Below are 19322 nucleotides of genomic sequence, written 5' to 3'. Positions count from 1 at the left end.
TTTTGTCAGCAATGTTTCAACCATTATGTCTGTATTTAGGTCCCTTATGTTTATTACACTACTTGATCTGATAGTTTCATATGATACTTAATTTGATTATATTTCATTTGCATAGAGTCAATTCCATGTCACCGAGAGGGTTTTCAGGTAATATTGCTAGTGAGTTCAAACAATTTTAGATAAAAGACTATTCCAGTCAAAATAGTTCTAAATTGTTCAAACAATCAAGAATGAAAGTTTGAACATGTTTGAACTTATTTATATATGTTCACAAATATCTCTTTATTTAGTACAATTTTCAAACATCTATGTGATTGTTTCACTGTTCGAACATGTTGGAACAATTTGCATCATTTTTCAAATGGTAGATTTGGGTTATTGCTCCCATAAAAGTAGGTGCTAATCACACTCTATTGTCTGCCTCTGTATATTTTTAGATTTCACGTCTAGACTTTTGTCTTCAGGTGTCTATGCATGGCACCCAGGCCTAATCGCCTATACTTTGAGGGGATGTGTGAATTGCCCTGTTCCCATCCCACTGACCCAGTTATACCATGTTGTTATAATGTTGGAACATGTAGGAACAAATGATCAACCTATTTTCCAACAGTTTCGAAAATAACACAAATAACATGTGCAATGTTAGAAATTTGTCTAACATGTTGGAACACAGCAGAAACTATTTAGAACATCTCATGAATGTTGGAAATTGTTCTAAACAGTCACTTATCTCCCTTAGATTGTTACAAAGGTTTTACAAATGTTAGAACAAAAGGCAACAAACACCCTCTCGGTAATGTGGAATCGACTCTAATAGTTGTTGATTTCAATTTTTTTGTTTGTTGTTAATTTCGTAAATGTTGTCCACATGTAAGCTTTCAAGCTTCTGGCCTCCCTGGCACAGTTGCATTATAGTTATCATTATTCTTTGCTTATTGTATTTACTTGTTATGTACAAAATAAACAATAAACAATCTACACAAACAGGGGAGCGTGTGGCTTCAGCAGTGAGGATGAGCTTGACGAAGCCGTCAGCTCCTTGGAGGATCTGCACATGAGCTGGGAGTGTCTCTCCTCCTCTCCTCCCAACTCCCTCCCCGTCTTCTACCGCCTCCCGCAACCCAAACACTCCACTCCACGGGCTGAGACACAAGACAAGCCTCAAGAAGGTCCTCAGGTGTCTCCCAAGGCTCCTGGGGAAGAAGAGAAGGGAGAAGAAGGGAACAAGGAGAACACAAAGGAGAGAAAGAGTGTCAGGGAGGAGGAGACGACTGTCAATGCTCAACCTTTAACGTTTGAGGTCACGGAGTTGCTTCCAGAAGCCATCAAGGAGCAGTTCGAGGTGGGTGTTATGAAAGACCTTCTTAGCTCCATGAAAAAGATCTTTACCATTAACTACAATTGTCTCACAGAGGATTGAAGTTTTTGACTGAATGACATCTGTCTTTGGCAAAGTCTTAAGAAAAAATTGGGCCAAATTTTGGGATCCCTTTTCCTAGTGAATTCTACCAACACAGATGAACTTTAAAGCTCTGTCCCGTCAAATTGACAGGGCTGCATACATAAGGCAATGGAAGTTAGAAAGTTTGAAATGTTTGGATGAGAGTATGAGACATTAATCTTTCGTTCGAATTTCCATCGTACATGTACATTGTGCTTTCGGTCCTTGTAAATTCTAAGTTGTTCGTTGAACTTGTGCTCGCACAGAAGCATTCTGTACTTTTAAGAATGAACAGTGAAGGAATGGCTTGGCTTTCTGTAAGTAAACTTAACCTTCTCCCTGCTGCTTAACCCAATGACCAATAGAGAATCGGTAGCCAAACGACTACTTCAATGTGTAAAAGGTTAAACTGTGATAAGAAATACTCCCAGAATTATCAGACAGATTGTTTAGAGAGAGCCAGCCCTGTCTAACAGCAGAACCTCCTTACACAGGCCTTTTCAGAGGACCTGCAGATCCTGAGCGAGTTCCTTGAGAACATGACAGAGCAGGCAGCGTCCTTCCAGACTCCTGGGGAGGACCTCGTTGGCCTTCAAGTCTTCTTGGAGAAACACCTGGTAAGTCTGTTTCCTTAAGCGTTTCTTGACTCCTTGTGTGGAGCCTTGTTTTTCGGTGTGTGTTTGTTTGTGTGAGATGGTGTGTGTTCTTAGTTATTTGAATACTGTAAGTCTACTTAGATCCGCGGTATAATTAGATTCGCGGAATCCGCGGCGACCTTTGCGCCGCGAATCAATTTCCCCGCGGATATGTTTATCGTACTTTTGCCCCCCTCCCCACATTTACGAGTGAGCTCGACTTCAGGGAAAAGCGACACATAAACAATGCAGGCGATTGTGTAAAACATGACAAACTTTTGCACAGTACATGCGTGTAAACAAGGACATTATAATTAATGTCCTTGGTGTAAACAAGTTATATTACATATGATTCGCAGGCGTTTGGCCGAGCGGCGCCGCTACTCCCGACCGTTACACACATACTACTAGTAATTTACCGAGAAATCAGAAAATGATTATCGAGATACACGCCACAATTTTGGCTTTGCATTGTTGTTACGGGCTTGGGGACGCCGTCTACCGTTGTACAATCACACTCTTTTGTTTCTTGCTATTGTTGTGCTTGCAAACAATCGATATCGGTGCCTCTGACATACGTTTACCTCATTAAAACCTGTTTTTCAAGAAAGCTAGCAGCAAAAACACGTTAAGAAAAACAAGATTTTCACCCGAGCAGTTGAGTCCCTACGCTGTGATTTGCCGCCATTTGCCGCCATTTGTGGTCGTATTCGGTGGAGAATCTATTCCTTTAATTTTTTTCCCGTGAAAATTCTGCTTACGTAGCGTAGATGAGTCGTATTTTACGCCGTGATTTTAATTCAAACGGCGCGCTAGCGGCAGGGCCGGGCTGGGCCGCCATCTTTGTTTACTCATGTTTACCGCTTGTTCTAAGCGCTGATTGGTTCGCGTCAGAAAAACTGTGCTCTGATTGGTTGACTGCAAGATTTCACGTGATCACAAGGCGGGAATTCCCTGTCACAGTTTCGGCGTGGACCGCATTTTGTGACGATTTTGAAGCAGTTTTGTAGCGACCTTCGTAACATTTTTGATTTTTGAAAATTGAACAAGCATTTTCTGATGGCAGTATTCAGCTACTAGTATTATTTTTCTACTCATCGCCCAGCGCGAATGAAGAACCACCACGGATTTTCCATTTGCCCGAAACCGCGGATTTTAGGCCTCGCGGATCTAAGTAGACTTACAGTATACTGTCAGTAGAGTGACAGGATGTGAGTGGGAAGACGGCTGCAAAGGTCTTACTTGCTAGCAGTGGCAGGAGGTAAAGGTCAGAGATGGTAGAACAAGGTTTTATGTTATAAGCAACACTTCTTCCTTGAAGTTTTCTGATTGCAAAATGCCTCCAGGTGCACACAGCCCCAAAAAAATTGATTTTATATTGAAAATCTAGATGACTAGATATTTCAGCAGACTTTGACTGAAAGAGCGCATTTGTCAGTTTTTACTATGAACAAAAAGAAACAAATACTTCTTCTTTTATGATAGTTCCGGAAGATCTGTTTCTTTACAAATAAAGGTCAAACACACTTAATGTACCCTGCCTATTCTTCATCAATAAGCACAAATGCTTGTAGTCTTCAAAGCAATTTAGATCCATAGAGCTACATGTATACAAGATTGATAATAGAGCTCAGTTTTCCACCCTCCCCTCCCATTCTCCATACTCATCACGATTCTTGTTGTTTGCCGATTCACAATTTTTGTAAGACTTGGTTCCCCTAAAGACAAATTCTTTAAAGGTGCCTGAGACCAATTTACTATTTTTGTACCCTTGAGTTCTTGCCTTGACCTCCAGAGGACCTCTATGCTGTGTTGTGTGAAAGATGACAAATCCCTTCTGAACATCCCCCAAAGAGTTCTCCCATCGACCTTCACATGACCTTGCTGCACTGTTGTATACCTTCAAGCTGTGGATCGTTACAAATTCCCCCAGAACGCTCCCCCGGCCGCAGTTTTTCATTAGTCCCAGCTCCCAGCCACTCTGAATGGGGTGACCTTTTGGGCGCGTATTCCTGTTGACTTTCTGCAGGGGTCGCATTCATGTATGAATTTGTGCGTGGGGCTGTTTTGTAGATGTATCTCTATCTGCACTTGTATAACCAGTATAACCACCTTCAGCGTAACACACCAGCTTCGCAGGCACATAGAACGGCAGCAGCTGGTTACATTACACTTAACGACCTGTCACACCTAACCTTTGCACATCTAGCTGTAAGCGTGATTTTCTTCTGAATTAGATATTCACCCTCAGTTTTGTGTATGCGGAGCCTCCAGCATCAAACCTCTGCATGTTAAATTTAAAGAACTCAACACACTTGTCAATAAGAATAGGGGTCTGTTTGACTGAAAACACAGAGTTATGGCAAAAGGGCATTGTACTATTACATTTTGTAGCTGCTTATAAATAGCCTCTTGTTCCACCTTAAACCAGGTCTGTCTCCAGCTCAGCTTTTTTGTCCATCCTACTCTTTGGGATGTTGTTGATTTTCCTTGTTAAATCTGTAATTTTAAACGTACGAAAATACATTTTCATTCATATAATTTAATGTCATGATTTTTTGGATGGATGGGTGAACTTTTTGTCCGTACCAACTAGCAAAATTTGCAAATTCCTGGGACAGAGGGACGGATCTTGGAGACAGCCCTTCTTTTCCTTATCTTCTATCCAACACAAGTCCAGGTGTGGGTGTTATACATGCTCTATTCACTAGGGGGCTCTGTTATACAACATAAATCAATGGTTTCCCACATCAGTTCAGTTCTGTTCTGCTTGTCTATGTTAACAATAAAGAAGTTAACTAAACAAATGTGAAATGTTCACTCCTATATTTTCATAACATATATCCTGCAGAGATTGTGAGAATCAAATTCAGTTTGTTTTTTTGGCGACGCCTCAGGGGCGGAGCCGTTTGTATAGTGCTGGGATCAAATTTGGAAGAATTCTAAATATTCCACGCACGCATTCCCCAGGGAATTGGTTTTTGACAATGCCTTGCGGGAACGGCGTTTGCAGTTAACGGGGAGGAACTCAAATCTAATGCGTCAAGCACAGGAAAGGCGGTAGTTTTTACACACTATTACAGCATTTTGCCGATGTTTTGATAAGCTTTTACTTCTACAATATAGAATTAAGGTTTGGCAGGGTATGTTGCAATGTAGATCATGATGCAATGTCACAGCTTTTCATCCATATTTTTGTTTTGACTTGTTACAATAAAGGATTTTATGTTTCGACATGTACCTGATACAGGTTCTTTCAGATGCTCTCTGAAGACTATAGCTAACATATAAAGGGATAAAGAAAGGACGCAGAGACAAGGTCTCTCGAACATTGGGCATGTTGTGTATGAGAGTTTTTAACCAATTTGTGTTTCATTTGTTTTTGTTATGTGCTATTTCATTGTGTGTTTTTTTTTCTTTCTTTTTTTTTCATTTTGCTTTCGCAATTATCCCAGTGCGATGGTCCTGCATTCAATGTTTCTCCTTGGTGAATGTTATCGTCGCACACTACGATGATTCCTTATGCAGTCTGAAGGTAGCCATGACGAAGTTCACCTGCGGGCACTAAGAGAGAAAAGGGCATAAATAAATCAATGCTATTAACCTGTTTGTCATATGGTTTGTGCAGCTATGCTCTTCCCCTGTATGAACACGATTCAAGGATTTGTTGGTTTCACATCCATGTATATACAACGTGTTTGAGCCGATGATTTTCACAGAATGCAAGAGAGCGCAAATCGTAAAGAAAGGTTTAAAGTTATATGTTTGTCATTTATTAAGGAAAGACCTTAAAGGGACACAACATATAGAACTGCATATTGCTCAGATTAACAAAGACGACAGAAACACTATTGTCTATGTTGGCTTACCGCTGTAAAACATCGATTTTGACGTTGTCCTATAGGCGACGGGCAGGGGATAGAAGAAGACAGTAGAACATAGCATGTCCCTGGATACAGTGGTCCTGGGTCCTCGCTGCACGTGTGAGGTTTACTGAAAATGCAAGAAAAATATACACCCGGGACCAGGGTCTCCTGGGCCGTTACTGGCCATCCAGGGCCAGAATTCAGGGCCTGACCTGAAGAAGGGAAAACAGCCCATTACTGGAATATCCAATCTCGACAGATGAGTCCTGTCGAAGAGGAGCGAATATATGGTAGGTACGACCGGAAAATGCCGGCGGAATATGACGTCGTGTAGATAAAACGTTAACCATAATTTCGATTTCCTCTTACACAGTGAAAAATATAACAGAGGCGGTAACTGGTACACAGGAACTGAGCCAGAGAAACATGAGCCAGTCATCATCGACACTATTTATCACTCGATCATACAATCCACTACTTGGAATTTGGACCACATGTGCAGTTTGCGAACATTTTACTGATTGAACTTATCAACACAGCCAACTAGAATAGAAAAACAACTACAATATGGGCACCGTTGCAAAAGAAGACTTGGAAGTACAAATTGACAACGACTATAGCCCACTAACCTAATACACAACAACATCATTGCAACGCCCCTGCAGACAAATACATGCGTTCGGTGCCTTCCAAAACGTGACGAAACTTTTCTTGGTGGAACCAATAATCAAGACAGCTAGGATAGAAATAAGAACTGCTACATGGGCACCGTTACAAAAAGAGGACTTACAACAAGTACAAATTGAAAACGATTATAGCCCACTAAACGTTAACCTAATACTACAACACAAAGCCTTACAAAACTGGCAGTTAATCACCAATCACCATACATTCGGTACCAGGTAAACAAATAAAATATGTGCTGCGAAATATTATTGATTCAATAAAGACAACATCATGTCATCGAACAACAAGAGGGAAATGTCTGAACCGATGATTTCAAAACGACCAAATTCTGTCACCGAAACTCTGTAGACATTAGGAAGTTAACGACCGTTGATAGCGATAACATCTAAAATGCCCGACAACGGTTTCACTTACTTACCATGGTCGAAGCAGTTTTCTATGCTGTGCGGCTCCAGAATCCGTATACAATATGCCTTTCTAGTCCTGGGCCCTCGCTGCTCGTGTGCGGTTTACTGAAAATAGAAGAAAACAGACGCCTAGGGAACACGGTCTTTTGTCCGTTATATTACTGATCATTACTGGCCGTCCGTAAACAACATGCCTTTCTAATCGTAATGCTACAGAGAACTCGCCCAAAATTTTCCACAACCACTGAAAACTAGCGAAAAAACATACTTTAGCACCGACATATAGTGTTAAACTTCACCAGACGGAATAGCGGCAGGTATTTGGCATCTTTATAGGGCGTGTCGTCCAAGGTCGATCTCAAGTTACTTATAATATTTAACGGCCGGCGCTCTCACCACCGATCGACATTGCGGTGTTGACTATCATCCGAGCAGCAAATTACAAAACTCGGTTACACAACGGATCATGGTCGAGTCGGGTCGACGAAACTTGCAAGCAAAAAAAAAAAAACCCACATACAACGAGGACACATACAACGAGGACATTATACGTCGCTAGTATAGCCTGAACAGCAGCACAAAACGCCAATACAAAATACCCACAGAGAAATACGGAACACAAATACACCATCATATATAAATACTCAACGGACAGACGCACACCTTGACCACATAGAAATACGAAATACAAACACGCATTGAGATGTACATGAACAGAACAGACACAACACGCTCGATTTGTTCTGGCGAAACGAACAACTCAACCACAAACGCAACACAATTGCTACTTACAAAACTAACAAAACATAACCTACGAAATTTAACAGTAGTTCTACCAACGTAACAACCTGGTATCATAACATTGAGCATCATGTCGTCACAAAAAACAGCCCTGGAACCTCTAGAGTTAACAGTACAAGATAGTTGGTCAAACGTCGAACATAATTTCAGATATAGTCGTGACCCAGTTAGGACCCACCCGTAGCCCGTCGCTAGTTGGCAAAACAAACAGACTCAGTGTAACAGTATCTATCATTTACTCAAACACCAGTAGCAGGCAGTGGGAGAATCGTAGCAATTATGGATGTCCCGACATTGAAACAGTACACAACAATTGCCCAGGGGATGGTCTGGCCGGAACCAGCCATATGGAAAAATATGTGGGAGTATGTCACAGAGGCCACCTCCAATTTTTCATCCATTCTTCAAGGCACGGGTTAGTGCAAAGGAACATTAAAAAAAAAGACGACCAAGAAAACAAAGTTACACCAGAACACCAAAAAGTCAACAAACAACTATTGAAGGAGACTGCTGCAGTCCTCTATAGAAACTTACTAACTGAGTCGGACCATGTCTCTACTCCATGACATCCCCTTTCACCCTGACATGACGGCCTTCGTCGGCCCAAGGTGGAGATACAAAATGCACGGTTCAATTTGTTGTACAACTAGCGCTCAAGACGTGGTTTGACGAGACGAAAACACCAATCGAGGGAAATTTAACGAACAGAAACAGATACTAGTACATACGAATTTGAACAGAGCATCGACATCACACCTACGAACACGGAATAAAATGTTTCCAGTCATACGCGGATATCGAAAGAAACCCGGACAAGACAGACACCGAGCCTATCAGCCTGGAGCCTACAACGAGGAACAGACATGACAGAGGAGAGGCAAAACGCATCCCGGGACCCACTCTCTACACAATCCTTGTTTCTCTCTCTCGACTCCCCGTACACAAACAGATTCTCCCCCTCCCAGCCACAAGCCCCGAGACTAGTATATCTCACAACCCTTCCGATTAGTAGAGATTGGCAGGTCGTGGTAAGTCATAGTTTTCAATTCGTAAAATTCAATACCAGGTACAAATTACCCTGGGTTCCAGACTGTTTATCGGGCCTTTTAGCCGGTTCTCTTTAGCCGGTACCTTAAATCTACAATCTATCTATCTAGTAAAAGGGGGGCGGTTCACTCCCACGGGCTCAACTCCCCGGAGCGTTGATTAAGACCGGGCGGGCAGACTGTTCTCTGGCCACCGTAGGAAATCGCTAGCGACCCGGTACTAGTCTGGCGCCCAGGGAAGGTACAAATAGATGCTTTCTATTCTGAAATGTAGAAAACCTACAAGTTCCAAGCCAGAGAAACACAAAATAAAAAGACGTACGAAAAGTTTTCAAGAACTTACCTTGAAAGAATTCTGGGGCTCCACCTACGATCGCTGGCACACAAGAGTCACACAAGCCCGTGCGAGTTTTCCCCCGTCCCGACGACGTGCCTCGGGGGCCCAGTCCACGGTCTTGTCGGGCTGCCCGGCGGGCCCGCTCGGCAGCGCGCCCCTGCATGCCAAAGATGAGCTCACGGTGTGGGATTTCGAAGGTAATGTAAGGCAGGACTGGAATGCTGAGATTGTGGGGAGGTTTTTGTAACAGAGCGTACAATCTATCAAATGTGGGAGGGATTATGTAATTAAATCACGCGACTGGTTGGTTAAAACGTGAGGTTGAATTTGAATATTTAGATCAGATTGATTCCTCAAAACGCTGAACGCAGCAAAAAAAACTAGGTCAACCTTGTTTGTTTGGATGACCTACATTGACCTCAGTCGGACACCTTGTTCTGCAGGGGTCGTCTGTAAGGGGCTGTCCGAAAATAGCACTGTCAGTCGAACCGCAGGTCACCGTAGAACGCTTTATTTTCTTTTTTACGGCGTTTGCCGCGGCACGATTTGACCCCGTTGCATGGGTGTAAACAACCGCCCGTCGTGCAGCAAAAAGACCTCGGACTTACATACTGTTTATACTTTTTCACATCTACAGGATCTGCCCAACACAACCATATAGATATTTCGTGTACAGCAAATTGTCAGCGAGCGCTGTGGCGTTCGAAACATTGACAATTTTTTGGTCAGTATATTTGTGCGTGTAATTTTGACGGTTCACTCGGATCCAACTAGATAGTTACATCGCGTGATAGTCCATTCCCTAACCTTTAAATTGATACCAAAGTCCCTTGGATAATTTTAGGGGAACCTGTTTTGCCCCCCAAAAAACGAACAACAGGTCAATTTGTAGGGCGTCTTATTCTGAAGGAGAAAACAAACACGATGTACTTTCACCATGCTTTACGGAAGTCAAAACATATCTAATGACATTGGTCAACTTGCACATGAATCTCACTTTTCCTGGCTTCAAGATGATATTAGTCTTATTTGGAAGTGTTTCAGAAAATTAATTTTAGACGGCAAAACTTGAGCCGTTAATTTCATCAACGTTCTCAACACCGGCCGAAACTGGAAAGTTGCAACATTGCACCTGACCTCGTCTGACCCCCGCGGCAGGAAAATCGAACGTACTGGCTGGGTTCCGTCGTTCGAATTTGACTATTTTCTAAAGATTAGGTACCATGTGCTAAAACCTCTGTCTGTCTGTACTTGACTGTTATTATGTCAATTATCATATTGCACGTGGTAGCCGCGTTCATACAGCTTCTAATACCAAGAAATGGGTTTTGTTATGCCGCGCGAAATGTATCAAAATGTATCCAAAACACAGGAGTGCACGCATCTGTAGCTATCACTAGGCAGAAATTTCACCACCGCAAAGTAGGTATTGTCGCAGTTTTTTTTTTTGGGGGGGGGGGCAAAACCGGTTCCCCTAAAATTATCCAAGGGACTTTGGTATCAATTCAAAGGTGAGGAAAAGGACTATCACGCGATGTAATTATCTAATTGGATCCAGGTGAACTGTAAATAAGACAGGCACAAATAAACTGACCAAATATCCTTAATGTTTCGAAGGCCACAGCGTTCGCTTTCATTTTACAATGCACGAAATATCTACACGGTTGTACTAGGCAAGTCCTGTAGATATGAAAAAGTGTAAACATTATATAGGTCTGAGGTCTTTTTGTTGCACCACAGGTAGTTGTTTACACCTATGCAACAGGGTCCAACCCAGGTCCGGCCGTGACCCGGCGAACGCCGTCTTAAGGCCCTGTCACACTTGTGCGTATAACATGTGCATGTCAGTTGCGTGTCAACATTTTTGTCATACGCCGGCGTGCGCACAATACGCACCTGAAGCGTCTCTCAATCGTTTTGTGAAAGTTTTAGGGACGCCGACACACGCGAGGTACGTCCCAGTACGCCTGATAGTTTTGAAACTACCTAAAACTTTCGTGCGAACGCTGGGACGCAGCTCAGACGTTATAAGAACGCAGTGCAAACGTCCGACATCGGTCGAGTAAAGTACGAGCGCGCTTTGTGTTTGCGCTTCAAACGCAGTTATACGCTTCCCTTGCGGCACGATCTCTGCGCAGCGTGCACATAGCGTGCTTGAAGCGCAGATACAACGCATGATGATCGAACGTATAACGAATAAGAATATACGTCATGTATAAGTGCCGTTCGTCCTGCGACCGGGCAGCGCGTTGTACGTATCAGTGACGTATGACAAACGCACAGGTAAGGTACGTATAGCGTGCATATAGCGTACACGACGAACATCCGGGGTACATTTCAAATTTATTATTTCATTGGTCGGGTCGGGTATTCAATTTAGTTAAGGGCATAGGGGAAACAAACACAGCCAGCAAAATGTACATAACTTTTGATTTAAATAATCATTGGAATGCCCCACACAAATGTGTCTCTGTTACATACACATAAAAGTTCTACCTGTCGTTACTTGTAGAGGCGTCTTCTAATATCAGTTTTCGTAACTACTGATATCAACGCAACCAAGTCCACAGGGTAAAAAATGGCTCTAAATGTCATGGAGAGCTCCAAAAATAAAATTGGTGTCCCTGTTACACATATGCAAAAGGTCCTACTTGTTATCAGTTGTAGAGGTGTCTTCCCATAACAGTTTAAGTAAAAACTAATATCAATGCAACCAAATACGCTCATAATTCAATTAGCATAAGTCGGAAGTGCGTCAAGCATGCGGTCGACAGACGTTGTGTGCGTCCGGAATTCGCTCAGCATACGCACCTGATACGCAGCTATTCGCTGCAAGGATAATAGTATTGCGCACTTCATATGCATGATCATACGTGTCTCATATGCTCAATTCGTTACTCACACGCTATAAGTGTGCCGCGCATAACTCAAGAAATTCGATATTTTGAGCGTACAACTGCGTGTTGTCAAAATTTAATACTGACCTCACACGGAATTGCTTATACGCACAAGTGTGACAGGGGCTTTAGAGAAGGCTGCGCAGAACAGGTGCGCATAGAGCTCTGCGGTTCGACTGCTGTCAGACTTTTGGCCGTCGTGGAGGTCTAAAATTGTGATATGTTTGAGTCTCAAATTTTGGGCAACGCTCAACATTGTCACAAAATTGGGACCAAGATAAATATCATAACACTGCTTGTGTCATGTGCATTCGCAGTAGATAAACAATAACTACAACGGACAAGTTCATCAACGACTCCTGTCTAGAAAAGCAGTTTATTCAGGTCTACAAAAAAGTTTTTGGTAGACCCAAGGAGGTTTTCCTCCTTGGTAGACCTGAATAAACTGCTTTATGATAAAGATGATGTACAGTAGTAATCTTTGTAACGCAAACTCCTGCTGTCCGCGGCTTTTTATGGCGATTCAATCAGGCTAGCATACTAGTATTTCATGGTCCCTATTAGCTATACATGAACCGTTGTTATGCTTTGTTATATTACTTCATTGATAATGACATTACATTTTGTATTATGTGTAGCACCACGCCGGCTACATCCACGCCAATCTTACGTTTGCATCGATGAGTCGAACTAGCCTTGTAGACCGTCTCTACAAGGCTAGGTCGCAAACTGTACTCTCTGGCTAACTCCTATTGCATGTTACCTGTCAATTTGGCCATTTTTTTCTACTATTTCCCAGCGACCTGTGGAAACTTGTAGAGGTTAGATTGGTCACATGTGTTCAGAAACAGAGCCGCAGCAGCAGAAACAGTCTAAAATCACAACGCTCGGTACCAGGAAATGGAACCTTTCTTTTACCTATTTCACAAACCAGGCAGGAATGGGCATAACGGAAATGACAAAAATGCTCATAACTAACCAGTTATTTCTGTATCATCATGTTCTCGCTCCAAATATTGTCAGTATCCTATCAAACAGCTTATCATCGCCTTTACTTGCCGACACCAAGTGAAAATTATCCAATCAGAGCCTTAGACTTGTGTCGTAGTTGAGAGAAAGACCCCTTACTTTCCCCCGCGGGAATAGGTCAATCGTGAGAAAGTTTGCACTACAATCCTTTCGGGCACGCAACTGCAGGTGCATTCCGGAGAGAGTGCGGCTTGTGTCAACCACGACCCACTTATTTCTGCACGTCTGCTTTCATTTCTTATATTTATCTCCATGAAAAATGGAGATATAGTTTTGTGTGTGTGTGTGTTTGTGTTTCCGCACTACTCTAGTCAGCATAACTCAAGAGCCACTTGATGGATTACAATGATATTTTGTATGTGGGCAGGTGTTGTGAAGCCAAAGTTCAAGATCGATTTTGGGCCCCCTGGTATGTGACCTTGGTACTGCAGCAGAAGTTCCGTTTTTGTATCTTTTGACGTGGACGTATGTGCTATGGTCTTGATTTTTGGGTGGCTGATAGCTTGTGATGTAATAAAGAAGTAATGTAGGTTTGGGCCCCATAGCAACTTGCTCTGGAACTGCAGGGGCTTTATTGTGAAAATCTTCTAAGGAGAATAACTGAACAAAGGAACAACAGATTTCCATGATATTAAGTATGCAGGTAGCTTAGACGGAGATGTAAACAACGATATGCAAATTATGCTAATCGGGACTTAATTTGCATAACTAATGAGGAAAATCTATATTTGCAGTGTTTTCCATTATAAGACTCAAATACATGTAACTTATGTAGTTCATGGCAAGTGGGGCATCAACAGATACCAATTATGCAAATAAATTCCTAATTTGCATAATTAATGCAAAAGCGCCATAATTCATCTAAGAGGAAAATTATAGGACTGTCAATATTGCAACATGTGTAAGTAAGATAAAGGTGTTTATGACCAAGCATATATTATGTAAATGTGTAAGGCATTTGCATTAATAGAATTGTTCATGGAGATTTGAGGTCTACGAACTCTTGTTTCTAAAGTCCTTGTATACTATTTACACTGTGCATATTGATTATCAGGAAACCATCCCATTCCCAATTCATCTGAACACGTTTTCTGGAGTTGGATACTAATTGTAACAAGATAAATAGAATACACGTTGGAAATTAAGTTGTACGACTTAACAGCAAGTTCTTGGGGAGGGCGGACAAAAAGGTCACAATTTTCCCCAATAACCTTTGCATGGTTGGAGAGTATTGAGGAATGTGCTACGGGCCGGACTCTAGAGAAGAGAATATTGTTGGAACGACTTACAGTACCGTGACTCTGAAAATCAATGGACTAATACAATGTATAATTAGTGGATAACTGGGTATCAGTGAATAGTACTCAAGTTCATGAACATGTCATGACTTGATTAACATCAAATGCACATACAATGCCTTATGCTTCGGTCCCATTCCCAATCCGAGGCCCGGCCGGACAGCTTGTGGGAACGACAAAATATGATACAAAAGACACAAAACGTAAAAAGATTACTCCTAATCATATATTGTGTATTTTCTTGATGTGCATTTTTTATCTTTCGTTTTCGCAAGCAGCCCGGCCGGGCTCCGGATTTGAAATGGGACCGAAGCATTACCCGTATACACGGAAGTAAATGAAGTTTGCCATTGTTACATAACGGCGGGTCCCGTAACTTCGGCATACGAATCCGTCCCCGCTTCACATGGGATCTCCACCTGCTTCAAACCTACAAACACATTGCGACACACTGCACGAAATGACCTCGAATCCGTTAGTTACGTTGGATCCGTCAGTATCCGTCAGTATCCACACGGGCTTAGGAATATTTCCGGAGGAATCCCTGTCGGATCCGCCAGGATCCGTGGAAATTTCGTGCAGTGACAGCTTCTCGTGGCGCCGAACGACAAAACCAGAGAAGAAAAGTGTGGCGTAGTTTAACACATACCAACCTCCTTGCACACACCGTGTCAGGGAACCACTAGACAAGCTTAAGGGACCTGCGAAGAATTCTAGATCGGTGGGACAGAACGCTCATTGAGAACTAGATTCCTTGAACACAAACGCCTCAGCTCGCATTCGTCTGAAGTCTCTCAACACATCTCCGGGCCATACCGTTTCACTGGACAAAGTCAGAATACTAGACACTGAGCAGGAGTACTTTATGAGAGATATAAAGGAGGACATATACATCAGGGCACTCCAACTATCACTCAACAGAGACAGTGAGCGTTAACAACTACCTGGCACGTTTGACCAATTGCTGACGTCACGTGTCATTAACTCTCGCGAGTTTGCGTTCGGCAGAATCCGTCAGAATCCGACTCGGCCCCAGAATCTATTCTATAGAACACGCATCGATCGTAACAGTCGGATTCTGACGGATTCTGTCGGGTTCTGACGGATTCTGTCGGGTTCTGACGGATTCTGACGTCACGGTCTTTGGACTCATGGAGTATTACGGGCACCAGGCCGCCAATTTGAAATGTTGCAAAAACGCTAATCTATGATGGATTAGTGTAAAACAAGTCAGAACTGGTCTTGGTGGTATATTTAACATAGTGCAGTATGCTTTACGAAATTAAGTTTAGTCTGCCTTTAATGATATCATGCCAAATTACACACCATTAAACATATTTTAGAGAATACTACGTTATTCATTAGCATTATTATTATTAATCACTACATATAACAATCATGTAATTGAAACGCCTTATATGTACCTAGCTGGTCATTGAAATAACTTATACTACTTCACGATATAGATCGTATAGACATGTCTAACCATTAGCGGACCCATTGACTTGTCTACATCATACCATGAGAAGTACTCAAAATATCCGACATGAAATAGATCATATATAAAGTACGTCTACAATACATTATACTTACCTTTACAACTATACCTTCATAACTTATACAACATATTACATGGCAATATTTACCAATCCAACACGTAGCACAAATATCCAATGTACATATACTTACCGATCAAAACAATAAACAAAAAACTTTTAACACCAATCATGTCTCCTCATTATTACCTCCGTCATCTCTGTACAACACATGAAGAAATGGTTGGCAGCATGTACAAGCAATTATATCCTCTGAAAATGTTAAAACATACGTACCAACGCTATAAAATCAGCTTTTCCGGTCAAATGATATTGTTCCTGACAGGCAGATGTGTAATTCTTTTATAAAGTTATGACGAAATGGGTGGTTATTCCAACCCAAAGACTGCTGGGCAGCTCACAGTACCAACACTCCCTTAATGACCTGCCCAAATAAGAACATAGCCCCTTAACAAGAAACCTCCTCAACCGACAAAATCCACACTTTTCTTCCATACTTCACGTCGCCGGAGTGTTTTTTAAACACCACCCTTGTTAGATACTTGCATGACTTACATGTTTTGGTTGACTAAGGCTTTGTGCATTTTGCCTAACTGTTGGATCTGTTTGATATAAACAGTAAGTCATAAATCATTGTTTGAAAACTTCACATATGTCCTTGTGCATGTATTTCTCAGGATCCACTGTGAAACCGTCAGTGTTTGTTATGTCAACAGTTACTGCCATAAACACTCTTTATGTAATGTGCTATCTTGTTAGGTTAGAAAAAAAATATTTGTCAGCAAAATCATTCTGTAATTCCCAAGCCACTGACTACATGTTCAACCCCCTTTGTCAGAAAATGCCTGTGTATTTGTGTTAACATCATACATAGCACACAGATAAGTCTAGCAACTCATAGGCTTTACTCTGGTGCTACATCATTCTATTTAGCTAACTAGCGATTTACTGTTAATGCATTTAAGTTCGCATGGTTTATATTTCGCGCTAAAGGGGAAAATGGAGTGTTCGCGGTGGTTTTAAGTTCGCGGCAGTGCTATAGTCACATACATGTATTGCTGCAGTATTGGACAAAAATATTTGTGTTGGTTTTAAGTTTGCGGTGAAACGGTCACAGTGAAAACCGCGAACATAAAACCACCGCGAACATTTCTGCATTTACAGTATCATATTAAGTTTTTTTCAGCCTGCAAAAGTACAACTTCTTTATATTTTCACCATCGATCATCACATTAATTTTTTTTACCAAAGTGCAGGATGTGGGAGGGTATTCCGAACCCTGTCACTTTCATATGTAGGATAAGATCTCCATAAGTTTGTCCCAAAATTCGCTCCCTTTGTCCTCGTACTTCACTCCTACTTCTAGTGTTGAAAGCACACATTTGGCTCAGTTCAGCTCCTATCTGCAGCTTTGTCCTTGGTCATGTGCTGTAAATAAATAATCACAAGATTTATGGGATTATTCATTTCCTTTATCAAAATAATGACAGTCACAGGAACAGCCCTTTTCTCATTCATGATATTTCAGGCAGCACTAACTGATTTCCTTGGTTCTGGGCAATTCATTGTGAAAATGAGGAAGGGGACCGAATGAAAACAAAGACCAAGAATGCTAAATGAATAAGTTAGAATCAAGAAGAAGAAATAAAGAATACAAATAGAATTAATCTAATGATATACATAGATGTTTGTATATAAATTACAAATATGACGAGTATAAGTTTTACAAAATATAAAGAAAATATAATCAAAAGTAAGTAGATACATAAGAATCTTATCTTTTTCACTTTCTGAATCGTGCAGAATATGAAACAAATTACTCTTTTTTCATGTTTTTGACTCAGTTTTTTTTTAATCCGACAACCAAGTTAAGAATCTGGAGTGGCCCATGTATTACAAAGGTGGTCACCAGATGCCCCAGCCCAAACATTCCCTGTTATTGTTCTTTAACCTACAAAGAACAAGATGACACTGTTTGTTAGTGACATGGGAAGTTTGCATGTGTTCTGACCATTTGTTCTCCTGATAGACATTGGAGTGGCCTATGTATTACCAGCAGCCTGTAGTCAAAGATGATGCTCTTTTTGTTGACATTAGAAGCTTTACTGACACAATAAAAATGACAGGGACTTTTGTACGTTCAACTTCAAAGTATGAAATAGAAATACAAAATAAATCTTACAATTCTTCGTTCGAAGCAATAAAGGTTTACATGTCAAGTACATCTGTAATATATTGTTCCAAGCAAGTGGGGCTAATTGGTGGGTTTCAGTATGTTTGATGACGTCGTAAAACTCTGCCTACCAAGTACCAATTCTACTGACTGTTAAAAATCAACAAAAATCCAAGGATACAAATTGAAGTGGCCAGATGCCCATAGCAAAAGATGATACTCTGTTATTGTGGGGAATTCCTGCCAACTCTACTGACCCCTTCAATCCCTAGTTCAGGGTTACTAGTAAAAACCACAAAGAAAAATGCCCAGATAGTAAAGACGATACTCTGTTATTGTGGTGAATCCCTGCCAACCCACCCACTATACTAACCCATTTAACAAGCACATAGTTTAGGTTTACTTTGAAAAGTCCACGTAAAAGGCATAGTAAAAGATGATACTGTGTTATTGTGGTGAATCCCTGCCAACCCACTGACTCTACTGCCCCCTTTCAAGCCTAGTTCAGGTTAACTTTGAAAAATCCATATAAAACGCAATTAGCAAAAGATGATACTGTGTTATTGTGATGAATCCCTGACAACCCACCCACCCTACTGACCCCTTCCACCCCTCTGCCCCTCCAGGCCTTCAAGATGCAGATTGACACCAACGCGGTCCTGCGCAGCGCAGTGGTGAAGGAGGGGCGTTATCTGGCCGGGTCGCTGGGCACACAGAGGGCTGCCCTGGAGGCGGTCCTGCACACAATAGAGCAGCGCTGGGCTCAGCTGGTCAGAGACGTGCACCAGCAGCACTGCGCCATCAGCCTGGCGCTCGAGTCCTTCCGCATGGACCTCACCGCGCCACGTGGGGAGGGCGCCGACGGAGAGGTGAGATCTGCGGCTTGTCTTCGTACAGTTCTGTTGAGTAGTAGACTAGTACTTAAGTTCTCCAGTCAACCATGCTTGCACCACAGTCATCCTGAATTGTAAACACTCATTGACAAGAGCATTTCTGTCAGCCTGTCTTTGTAGTCAGACGATGTGGGGATGGAACGAATGGAGAGATGAGGTCTTTAGCTTATCTTTCTACATTGTGCACTTTGTACTTGGCCTGTAGGGTAGACTAGATAAATAAATAGATAAATAAATAAGGTAGACTAGTTCTCCA

The 19322-nt window shown here is 41.9% G+C and overlaps 1 protein-coding gene and 1 long non-coding RNA gene across 2 annotated transcripts in view; one reads left to right on the top strand and one right to left on the bottom strand.

Moving 5' to 3' along the window:
* LOC136432070 (uncharacterized) overlaps positions 1-19322 on the top strand; it is an 84360-nt gene that overhangs the window by 22238 nt on the left and 42800 nt on the right. Inside the window, exons 5-7 of the mRNA XM_066423088.1 lie at positions 988-1342; positions 1936-2058; positions 18800-19042. Coding sequence (XP_066279185.1) covers positions 988-1342; positions 1936-2058; positions 18800-19042 — 721 coding nt within the window. The remainder of the gene's footprint in view (positions 1-987; positions 1343-1935; positions 2059-18799; positions 19043-19322) is intronic.
* Positions 5253-9871, bottom strand: LOC136434021 (uncharacterized). The gene is made up of 4 exons (XR_010755691.1): positions 9227-9871; positions 7048-7141; positions 5946-6069; positions 5253-5640 (listed from the first exon to the last, which is right to left on the bottom strand). It is a non-coding gene; the product is annotated as an uncharacterized lncRNA (long non-coding RNA).

This window comes from Branchiostoma lanceolatum, chromosome 4 (genome assembly GCF_035083965.1).
Source record: "Branchiostoma lanceolatum isolate klBraLanc5 chromosome 4, klBraLanc5.hap2, whole genome shotgun sequence".
NCBI lineage: Eukaryota > Metazoa > Chordata > Leptocardii > Amphioxiformes > Branchiostomatidae > Branchiostoma > Branchiostoma lanceolatum.
The sequence above is the reverse complement of the archived record's forward strand: the minus strand, read 5'-3'. Positions and strand labels throughout refer to the sequence as shown.